The 12,160-nt window shown below is 42.3% G+C and overlaps 1 protein-coding gene across 1 annotated transcript in view; it reads right to left on the reverse strand.

The window, feature by feature from the left end:
* DNAI4 (dynein axonemal intermediate chain 4) overlaps nt 1–12,160 on the reverse strand; it is a 79,770-nt gene that overhangs the window by 20,832 nt on the left and 46,778 nt on the right. Inside the window, exons 9-11 of the mRNA XM_078156705.1 lie at nt 6,376–6,590; nt 4,267–4,353; nt 499–650 (exon numbers count right to left, since the gene is read on the reverse strand). Of these exons, the coding sequence (XP_078012831.1) occupies nt 499–650; nt 4,267–4,353; nt 6,376–6,590 (454 nt within the window). The remainder of the gene's footprint in view (nt 1–498; nt 651–4,266; nt 4,354–6,375; nt 6,591–12,160) is intronic.

Below are 12,160 nucleotides of genomic sequence, written 5' to 3' on the forward strand. Positions count from 1 at the left end.
GCCTAATGTGGGTCAGTGTAGGCTCTGGGTTGGTTCCGAAAGTCCACCGACGCTCAGTGAACTCCTCCTTGAACTCATATGACTTTCTGGCCTGTCTAGTAAGATTCTAGGGGAGATCTCACCCTTTGATACACTTCTTGCTTACAGATTCATGATCTTTCACAGTGCCCCTTCAGAATAACGACACTATTTTCTCCAGATGCATTTAGATGAATAAGTTAATCAAGGCAAGAATTATCTGCAATCTAGCCTTACTGACCATCTAACTCAATGAGGCACTGACAGTGAGTGACACCTTCTGCCTTTTATTTCTTCAGCTTGGTGCTAAGAAGGTTTGGCAGAGTGAAACATAAAATGTGTACTACATGTCTGAATGCCTCCATAGCCCAAGTACAACCTCTAACGAGGACCCTAAGTGCAGCCTCATACGTTTGAAACCGAGGGTAGAGCAAACTTCACCTGCTGTATATACAAGAGTAAGCTCTTCCTGGATCTCACCTACTGTCCAGGACAGGAACTCTATTGTTGTTCTGCACGTTGTAGATGGCAATGGTACCATTGTAAAATCCAACAGCGAGAAGGTTAGGGGATCCTATAGAGAAATCCACAGATGTCACTCCATGGAGACTCGGATAAACACGTTCTGGCCACTGAGCAAAAGAAAACAAGGCTGTGGTTAAGACAGTTATATTCTCTTATCACTAAACTACTAGATGAATTTTAAAAAATGGTAGGTGAGCAATTGCTATAATTTTTTAAATCACATTTTTAAAAAAATTAACAAAAATCTATTTTTTCTTCTTCCCACCTCCCCATTCCATAAGAAAGAAAGAAATAGAGAGAGAATGGAAAGAAAGAAAGAAAGAAAGAAAGAAAGAAAGAAAGAAAGAAAGAAAGGAAGGAAGGAAGGAAGGAAGGAAGGAAGGAAGGAAGGAAGGAAGGAAGGAAGGAAGGAAGGAAGGAAGGAAGGAAGGAAGGAAGGAAGGAAGAAAGAAAGAGAAAGAAAGAAAGAAAGAAAGAAAGAAAGAAAGAAAGAAAGAAAGAAAGAAAGAAAGAAAGAAGAGAGAAGAAAAGGAAGGAGGAAGGAAGGGGAAGGGAAAAAGAAAGGGAGAAAGAAAGAAAAGAGAAGAAGAAAGAGACAAAGAAAGAGAAAGGAAGAAAAAATCAAAGAAACATAGATGGACAGAAACAAAGGGCAATTCCTTGTAACAAGTACGAATAGTCAGGCAAAACAAATCCCTTCATGGACCATGGTAAAAAAAAAAAAATGAAATGACTCCTTCTGCACCCTGAATCCATGACCTCTCTGTTAGTAGGCAGATAGCATACGTCATCAATGACCCTCTAGAATCATGGAAGTCATTATAGTGATCAGAGTTCTCACAACTTTCAAAGCTATTTTTTCAGCGTGTTGTTATTGTATAAACTGTTCTCCTGGTTCTGCTCATTTCATTCTTCATCAATTTATAAGTCTTCAAAATGGTTTGTTTTTAGAATATCAGTGTTACAGAATGAATTATTCTTCTGGTTATTCTCACTTCACACAAGTCTTCCCATGTTTCTTTGAAATCATCTATTTCCTCAGTCTTACAGCACAAGAGCATTCCATTCCATTCATTAACCACAATTTTTCAAGCTATTCTGTATATTTTTCTAAAGTTCTGAAAATATCTTCTTCCTGAGACATCCCATATACATCTCAAACTCAACGTGTCCAAAACAGAGCTCCCTCTTTCCCAGCCACACCCTCATAGCTTGCGTCCCAGTTTTCTGAAATGAGAGTCTAGAGTTCACCAGTTCTCAAAGACTTGTGCCTACCCCCATTATACCTTAACTAACCCTACCAATATCACAAACTTCCTATAAATTAAAGTGAGAACCTTCCTATTGCAAGTCAACCTGTCAAAAAAGCATTTATTAAGCACCTACTATGTGCCAAACACTGGGGATACAAATGCAAAAGTGAAGAGATGATACCCTTGAGATGCTAGAGGAGACAACGTGTACATATGGAGATAAAACCAATAAAAGATCCTTTGGGGGGTGTGGGGGAATAAGCAGCTGAGTGATCAGGAAAGACTTCATGAAGAAGGTGAAGCTTCCGTTGAACCTTGAAGGAAAGTGGGGATTCCACGAAGTGGAGGTGAGGAGTGAGGGTGCTCCAGGGATGAGAACTAGCCAGCACAAAAGTACAGAGAAAACAAAGGGGAGCTTCTCGTCAAAGACGGGGTTTTGGTGAAATCACTGCATCCATCAGTGGACTGGCATGAAAGCTGCAAGCAGAAACAGACGTGACTTAGAGCGGAGACGCTGGCAAAGGACCAGGTTTGCCTCATAAAGAGGAGCTGGTATGATTCTTGCCACCCCTCCAATGACACACTCTGTCCCGCGACTAGGTGCCTTCCACGCTTGTGATGATCACCCGCCTCGTCTCCACCTCTTGGCTTCCATCGCTTCTTTTGAGATCCAGCTGAAATCCTACTTTCTAGAAGCCTGTAGCGGTCCTCTTTATTGCTAGTGCCTTTCCTTGCCGATGATCATCACTATTTTTTCTGTCTTCCCCAGCAGACTGTGCCCTTCTTGAGGGCAGGGACTGTCTTTTACTTTTCTTGGGATCGCCAGAGCTTGGCACAGTGTCTGGCACATAGTAGGTGCTGAATAAACGTTTGCTGACTGACTGATATGAATGTCCTACCTATGACTCCTCTGATAAGAAGTAAATGCCACTTTCCTTCCCTATATGGAGGCTGTTTGCTGAGAGGTAAAAAGAAATTTGATGTCAAAAAGACTGATCCCATCATTTTATTTTTATGCATTATGTAAACAGATGCAGTAATTAACAGGTGAATGGTGCATTTCCCAAATGAAATGCAGCCTGATCTTTTCCTATTTAATTCTGGACCCAGTTCATTGGCCCTATGAAACACCAGTTCTCGGGGTATGGACTGGTGTGTTCACTTGCTAAGATCTGACCATCCAACTGCAACTGTCCGAAAACAGATGTTATTCATCCACTTGGTTTTTCCCGTGTGGACGGTTAGGACGATACTTTGGAGTCCTTGTAGATCTCCCTGAAGAGATCCTGCAGGGCTTCATGGGATCAGAACACTGTCATCTTTAAACAGGAGGGCCTGGAGGGCCTCGCCATCTTTTGAGAATCCTTTTGCCTTGTGGATCCTGTAAAATACACTTTAATAAGCCGAGGTCTGTAAACTCGTTTTTTAAATAAGCATTTTTGTTAACTTTCAATATTTTGAGAACTACACTTCATCATTACTGCATAATAACAACAAAGGGAAAAGGGGAATATGCATTTATACAGTACCCACTATGTGCCTGGAACTGTGCTAAGTACTTTACAAACATTATCTCGTTTGATCTTCACAACCAGCCTAGGAGGGAGGTGCTGTCATGATCCCCAGTTCGTAGTTGAGGAAACTGAGGCAGAAGGAGGTTGAAGGACCTGCTCAAAGTGTGACAGGACCCTAGATTTAGTGGCAGAAGGGACTTAGAGACCACTGCATCCAACTGCCTAGTTTTACAGGTGAGAAAACCAAGAAGCCAAGCTCCTTGCCCAGGGTCACACAGAGACTAACAGTCTGAGGCTGGATTCGAACTCAGGTCCTCCTGACTGTAGGCCTAGCACTCTGTGCTCTCTGGGGCCACCTAACTGCCTCTTGTAGCCTTGTATTACAGCCTTATAAGCCCTGCATGTAACCCTATGAGGCTCCCAAAATTCCTGACTTCTCTTACATCATATATCTTCACCATAACCCTGGCATGGAGGTGTCATTGCTATCCCCACTTTGCAAATGAGGAAACAGAGGGATAAACAGTTTGTCACACAGCTAAAAATCCTGATCAAACAATGCATTGGCCAGGGCTCAGGAGGAAGGAATTGTGGTTCTTTCCTGCCAAATCCCCGGATGCTTTTTTCACAAATTCAGTAAACCTAAAATCATCTCCATTGCTAAGCAGCCGTACCAAAAGGATAACTGAGTCACGGCGGGAAGACTAGAAAACAGAGCAACCCAAGCGCAAAAGAAACAGGACTTTCAATGGCTTCATTTGACTTCCACAATTAGCACAAGGTAGCAGAAATAAACAATACACTTTTTGAAAAAATAATAAATGTGCCATGATTATTAGGGATTCGACCCACAGAAAATTAATGCAGGGAAGTCTCCGGTTATAGGTTATGTTATAGGAATGATGTCAACTTTTAATAAAGCAAATACAAAATGTTCTTCTTGCTCTTGGTTTTACCAGTGGATTCTTTAGTGACCAGCAGCAAGCCAGTCCTCTCTTCTGCTCTCTGAAGCCGAACTGCCCGTAACCAACAGCCAACAGGTCCTGAAAACCAGAAGGAGAGATTTCGAATCAAGACACAGCTGGCACAGAAACATGGCCAAGTGCATTACTCTGTTAAAGAGTTGTTTTGACAACTGCATTGGTTTAAGCCACAGCAAACCAGACTTTTTTAGATGCCTTAAAGATAGAAGCACAAGTGCTTGTAAGCATAACAAAATTATTTATAGTATAAATTGAAAATCATTTAATAAAAGTTGTAAGTCATTTAAAGAAATAGTCACAGAACATGCCTAAACCATTTGTATATACAAGACATACCCTCCACCTACCCATGAGTACACATTCTCTCACATTTGCATATTCAAACTCTCAATTCCATAATGATTCATCATTTCCATTTGAAAATCTAAGAATTGAATTTGAACAGATTCAAAATATGACTAGGGCCTTATTAGATATCAGAGATGGCATAAAAAAATGTTTCTTGCAACACAAATCCATATAAATTATGTAGAAAGGAGATCTAATTGATGTATTCACATTTGTTACATGAGTTTCAACACAGATGATCAGTTTCTAAATTATAATGACCGTAATAAAAGATTCTGTAGGCATAAAACACCTTATTATGGAGCAATTTAAAAATAAGACAGCTGCTTTGTGGGGCTGTCTGCTCCCCTAATCCCTGGACTGTGGGAACACTGGGGAGAGAACTAAGTGTGACAATGGGCTGCCATGACACAAAACATTTTGGAGACTTGTGTTCTGAAAGAACCTGACGAGGCACACAAGAAAACTCATCCCTTTGCTTCACCTTTTTGTGGGCAACAGTCCAAGGAAACCTATGGTGGATCCCTCAGAAAAGTCGTTTTAAATGCATAAAACAAAGACAAAGAAAATCAATTATATTAAAATACAATCATCAAAATATTAAAAAATTTAAAAGTTCCTGTAGCCCAGGTTAGAAATCCTTCAAGAAAAGAACTAAAGCGTTATCCCCCTGCTCTCCTACCTATTTCATTCACCAGACTTGACTTAACGTGGCTTTTGGATTCTTCCAAAAAATTAAATCTTTTTTCAAAGGATAGAAATTTGCCCCTTTGGAGGCTATTCAGTGTAACCTCAATGCTCTAGTTTGTCTATAATTCGTAAGCATTAATCAAGCTTTTACCGTGTGTGGCAGCAAGAATATAAAGAGAAAAATGAAATACTTGTCCTCAAGTGGCTTATATTCTACAGGAGGGGAAACCAAATGCAAAAATGTAAGTAAGTAAAGATACGTGCACAGTAAATATGCTAAAAGGGACACTAGGGGCTGGGCACAGTGGAGCTTGGGATGAGCTTCTGGGAAGGCAGGGATTCTAAAGACAGGAAGGGTATTTCAAACACAACAGACAATCTGGACAAAGACCTAGAGATGGGAAATGAAATGTGTCAAGAAAAGCACAAAGTTATTTTGGCTGGGCCATCGATTACATGAAGGGAAAGAGTTCCCAAAAAGCCTTTGGGCTTTTTTTTCTTTTTGGAATGTGAGTAAGGGAAGCATTGTTGGAATAAGTGTATTGCCTTCCAAGGGGACTACTTTGAAGGTGGTGACACTCAAATCATTTGGATGGATAAGTGCTAGTATAGTTCCTAAAATAATCTTACTGCTTTACTTGGTATAATCTGAGAATGTAAAATGGAGCCTAATTGAACCAACTTTCTGGTATCCCTCCTGAATGATGACTAACATTGAAATTAAAGTATAGAAAGCTGGAGTATCTGTTATGGAAAGGTGGGAGCTGCTCCTACAGTCTGATTGTCCAATTGACCCGGACCAGCCATAGTCACTATCAACAGAAGCTGCTAGCACCTAGCAAGAGTCCAAGCAGCGCCTGCCTCAAACCCTTCTTAGGAACATGCTGCTGGGAATGGATACATGTTCCTGTTTTCATGGGGTTCTAGCTTCTTGACCCTGGGGATCTGCCAGTCTTCTTTCCTGCTCAAGGCTGGAGGCCGAGAATGCTTGATTTGAACCCTTCCGCCCTGGAGATGATTTCCAAAGACTATTTGCTAACTTACCGGGTTTGCTTTGTTCCAGGCCATACTGCTCACATTATGTCCTTTTGTTAGGTCACAAGAAAACGACCACAGTCGTTCTAGATTGGGTGGGATGGGTTCTTCCACAGCCTCCACAGACTCCTCTTCAGTAACTTCTGTATCTTCGTCATCCTCACTCTGCTTAACCTTTTCTACTTGGGGATAACTCTCTTCTTCTTCTTCTTCTTCTTCTTCTTCTTCTTCTTCTTCTTTCTTCTTCTCTTCTTCCTTGCCTAAGGCACAGTCAAAAGAAATTTTTTTTTTGGCAGGGTAAACAACTAAGTCTTAGGTTTATTATTTCGACAATCATATAATGGTCAGATTAGAAGATGAAAAAGAATACAAGATCTGTACTATTTTTGACCATTAAAAAAGCATTTGATTCAGCAGAGTAAAATTCTGCCCCCTTCACAAAGTAGCTTCCAGGCATATTTCAAAATTATGCAAGATTTCCTTAAAGATAGAACAGAGATAACATTTTTCAATGACCTTTTGATCATTAATATCAAGTAAAGAATAATACAGGGAGTCATAGATTACCACATTCATTCGCCAAAATTATGGAGGTGACTCAGTATAGAATCCAAGTTAAAGAGGGATTTCCTATAGATTATTTCAATCAATCTAGCTCATGTGCCCCAACCCCCTTCGCCACCCCCAGCTTCAGGAACAGATCAAAGGGTTTTTTAGGTCACTGAGAGGTGGGGGAGTAGGTACACTGTTCTGTCATTCTCTCACCAATCCCCTCCCTGGAGCCAAAGGTTCTCATCCACAACCCTCTCTCTCTACTGTGAATGCCTTCTTTGGCAGCCTATAATAACCAATAGCACTTCCACAGAACATCTTACTGTTTCCAAGCCCCTCACCTCCCACCTCAGTTATCTATCTTGATCATCAGAAGTGCTCCAGGAGGTAAGCAAGGCTGGGATTATTATCCCCAGCCAAAAGAATTTTTTTAAAATAGATGTATGTATGTATACATACATATATATATATATATATATATATATATATATATATATATCTACATCTACATGCATGACACGCATGCCTACATATACGTATTTATATTAAATGGGGTTGCCAAAACCCAAGCTGTGCCAAACACCGTCTACAAATGAGAAGCCCCTCTTTTACTGACTCGAGCAAGGTCATCTTACAAAGCTGCCATGAAAGAATAAGTCGTTGGATAGAACTAAACAAAACACATTTATTTAACGTGTGAATTTTTGTTCTCTCCTCCTGAAATACAGCTTGGATAAAGAGCGCTTCCTGAAAACACGGCTGGTGTGTGTTACCCCTACCCTGTAATTAACTCAGTTAAGCCAGCTTAAACATCAAAGTAGCTGCTTAGACACCTGGAGCTCTCCCTAAATTCAACAGGGTCTCCTTTAAGAGACTGCAAAAGCTGTTTCTATTGCTAAAATATCATTTCACTTGTTAGGTTTCCAAGTAGGACAAAAGAGACTAACTGCAAACTGGCAAATGTTCATATGTTATTAAAATGTGCCAGTTTGTGTAGAAAATGCCAAATGAGGCAGGGGCTATGTAAGCTGCCCAGGGGCTTACACAACGGACAAGAATCACTCTTTCCCACGGTCGTTTTGGAGACTTAGCAAGTTTCAAAAGGGGTTCCCCTGGGTCAGGCCACTGGGAGGTCAGTACTCCTGGCAGCAAATCAGAACAATGAAGTAAGAGCCAATCGGGTAGGAAATAGAGAGGACCGAAGAACAGGGCAGGAGCCAGCAGAGGAGACTGGACAGTAAGCCTTCAAGGAGGCAAGGTCAGCTATGGCTAGGAATGGGAGACTTGCGATGCAAATACTGGAGGAAGAGGGTGGCCTAGTGGGGCAAGCATCAGCAGGTGGGAGATGCTGGCTTCTCCTTACCTTGACCTCTACTGGACGCATGGTATCTACTCTCGTGTTAATACGGTTCTATGATTTATCACCGTCCCTTAACAAAAGATCATACTGTCTGTTCTACATTTCAAAAGCCAAGTTAAGCTTTTTTTTTTTAATTTTTTTCCTAGGCAACTAGGTGACACAGTGGATAGAGCAGTGGACTTGGGAGTTAGGAAGACCTGAGCTCAAGTCAGGCCTCAGTCACTGGCTTTGTGACCTTGGCCGAGTCACTTAACCTCAGTTCCTTATCTGTAAGATGGAAATAATGATAGCACCTACCTCCCAAGGTGGTGAGGCTCAAATGGGATAAGAGATGCACAGTGCTTTTCAAAGCTTAAAGATTTATGTATGTATGCATATGTATCTTTATATGTATACACACACACACACACATATATATATATACATATATGTATGGGTATATATAACATGTATATACACATATATGTATGTATATATATTATATATAATATAAATGAAAAACATCTTATATATGCTAGTTAGCTATTCTCATGACCTAAAATTTAGGGATTTTTTACTTGTATGGATGTCTCAACTGATTATTTTTCCTCTCTCAAGAGAAGGTCTCTCAAGAGAAAAAAAAAAAAGATAGGGGTGGAGAGCTGGGTCCTCCACTGAGGACCTAAAAGTCTCCCTTTTAAAAATTCTGTTCATTTAATATGCCCTTCCCAAAGTCTGGCTTTTAGAGACATTACCAGGGAAAATAAACATGACTATCTTTTATTCAAACATTTTATGACACATCACACAATACTAAAAGATATGGAGAAGGCCACTTGAGGGAATTAGAAGGTTATATCATCACAAGTTACATAACTATCTTATAATTATAAGGTTATATATAATTCTAACCCAAAAATCTTTTTTTCTTTTTCCCTCTAACAATAAGAAGAAGAGCTTGTATTTATATAGCTCTTTCAGGTTTGTGAAGCAGCTTCAGTGCATCATCCTAATTCATCCTTTGATCTTAAATGTTTCTCGAGTGATCTTCACAAGCGCCCCGTGTGGCAAGGACTACAGGTGTTATTCTCCCCGTTCTACAGAAGAGAACACCAGAGACTTGGGTCCCGAAGCTAGGAAGTGCCAGAGGCAGGCTTTGAATCATATCGAACTCCAGGTGACCCATTCCTGCCCCGATGCCATGCTGCTGCCTCTGTGAGTCCCAGTCTTCTCTCTTCTCCCTCCCTTTCCAGGCCAGTGCTTGCATTCCCCAGCAAGCACCTGCGGATGTGGACTAGCCACATCCTAGAGTCGGCTCCTGTTCTTCCCCAGCAGGAAAGGCATCATCTTCCCCATCATTATCATCCCACCTCTGACCCCTTGTGGGCCCTTGTCTGGGCCAGGCCCTTCCCCTCCTCCCTGGGCCTCACTGTTCTCATTTCTACAATGGAGGGTTTGATCTAGATGGCCTCAGAAGCCCCTTCCAGCCCGAGATCAGGGTCCTTCAAGCCCTGTCCCTCCTTACCCACCATCAGGTGGTTTGCAAGGCACCACCCATGTTTGAAGGAGCTCATGGGATTTTCTCAACTACATGACTGCAACATGGTCAGGGCAGGTTACTAGTCAGTGGCAAAGCTGAGACTAAAAGAAGCTGTCCTTCCCCGACACCTCCATTTCCTCTCTTCCCATCCACTTCTCAGCCCTTTTGCCCTGGCTTCTGACCTCACCATTCACCTGCTGAGACCAGATTTGAACCCAGGTCTTCTTGACCTGAGGCCCAGTGCCCTACCCACTGAACCACCAGCCATCCCCTTTGCCTCCTCTCTCTCTTCCTGCTACTGCCCACCTACGAGGTGTGGTTCTTCTACCTTGTTCTGACTTCCAATGTCCTCAGTCGGTGTACACACTCCCGTCAGACTTTGGGAACAAAGTTGGAAAATGTCACCTTCTAAAACTGAAGCCAATGTCAACATAAAATGCAGCAAATGAAAACAAGAACCCCCTCTATGAAATCACTTATAAGTGGGTCAAGTAAGACCAAGGTCTTCTCCTAAACCTCATTAAGTAAAAAGCGTTTCCCAAAATCCCAATCAGGGAGACACTCATCCAAAAATGCAACCAGAGTAAAATAATCTGCAATTAATTAATTAGCTGAAACAAGTAGGGTGGCCCACCTCCCCCTCCCAATCATCATCCCTCTGACTACCTAGGCAAACACGCCTCTCTCTATATACATATGTATATAGCTCGGCACAAGGCCTGGCATGTAGCAAGTACTTCATAAATGCTTTTTTTCATTAATTTTTATCCATACAGTGGAAGAAACACTGGATTTTGAGTCAAAGGCCCTGGATTCAAGTTATGACTGCCATCTAACTATCTCTGTGACCATGGGCAAGCTGCTTAGCTACTCTTGGCCTTAGTTTCCTCACATGTAAAATAAGGGCATTGGATTAGATCCCTTCTGGGTCTAAATCTGTGAGCCCATGGCCAAGGCAATGTTATAACAATATTATATATTTGTGGTCTGGAGTCTAGAAAAAAAAAATAAAAGGCAGAGGGTAATAAATCATCCCTGTGTGTTTCAACAATGATTTCAAACCCAAATCTAGTAGTTTCACACTGATGTCACCAACCTCTCTGGAGGACGGACACCTGAATCTTTGTTTTTATTCCAAAAAGACGGGCCAAGCCAGCCACACTTTCAGACAGAGCTGCCCAAGGTCTCCTTGATGCCCAGGCCTGGAGACAGCATTTAGCCACAACTGACTTTGTCATTCAGTTATCTGAAAGCTCTCCTCAGCCTGGAGGGAATGGCCTAGCCAGGAAAGCAGGGCCAGCTCTCCTACTGGTGGCCAGAAATCTTTCCTTATCTGGGACAATCTCATTTTCAAGAAAAGCGAGTGTACTTTTGACTAGCTTTTGTAAAAAAGACTATCCTTTGTCAGACATTTTGCTATTTCTTGGTCTGGAAAAGAGGGTCATGGTGTATATGTTTCCCATCATACATTTTGCAATTTGGCCTCTTGAATGGACTACTTAGCAGAAGAGCCAGAAGGGACCTTGGAGGCATTTAGTCCAACACCCCCATTTTCCAGTTGAAGAACTGAGGCTCAGGGAGATGACATGACCTGGCCCAGGCCATGCCATCAGTAGTGTGTGTCAGAGGGAGGATCCGAACGTGGGAGTCTAGAGTCACTGCTTTCTCTGCCACACTGTGTCATGCTTCCCATTGCAAATCCTAGTACCCTAGTACTGTGGATAGCATTCCCATAATGCCAGGAATCACCAGTACTTGGTTTATTTTTCGTTTTGTGAGTCAATCAATCCCACTGGGCCTGATCGCTCATGGGGGTAATCATGAAATTCAGTTTCTGACCTTGCGAAAACAGTGCATCCGAACACTTGTGACTCCACCTTCCTCGGTGGAAGCTCACGCTGCCTCGCCCACCAAGCAGCCTCTCTACCGCCATTTTTGTTTTCAGGTGTGCTCTTCATTACTTGTGTGCCGTCCAATTCTGGGCTGCTCGTTTGACTCTGTATTCTTTAATCCAACCTAACTGCCGGCTTCCAGGCAATTTTTCTGGGTCTGACTCCCTTCTGAGCTCGCCCCCAACCCCTACACCAAACCCTATAGTCCCGGGCTTACACTGGTTCTTCAGATCCTGGCTTCGAGTCCTTGCTCCATGAGTCACTGACGTCCTTCATCCAGCACTAAGAGCCATACAAATTCTCCTTCCCCCGTGAGAATGTGAGCTCCTGGAGGGCAGGCACAGTCTTTCAGTCCTTCCTTGTAACCCCAGGGCTTGGTTCAGTGGCTGGTACATAGCAGGTCTTGATCAAGCCTTGATGACTCCTCTTTAACAGGATTCAAGGTCAGGGTATGGGTCAGACCGAGTGTTC

Source organism: Phascolarctos cinereus, unplaced genomic scaffold (assembly GCF_003287225.1).
Source record: "Phascolarctos cinereus isolate Bilbo 61053 unplaced genomic scaffold, phaCin_HiC Scaffold_5;HRSCAF=322, whole genome shotgun sequence".
Taxonomy (NCBI): domain Eukaryota; kingdom Metazoa; phylum Chordata; class Mammalia; order Diprotodontia; family Phascolarctidae; genus Phascolarctos; species Phascolarctos cinereus.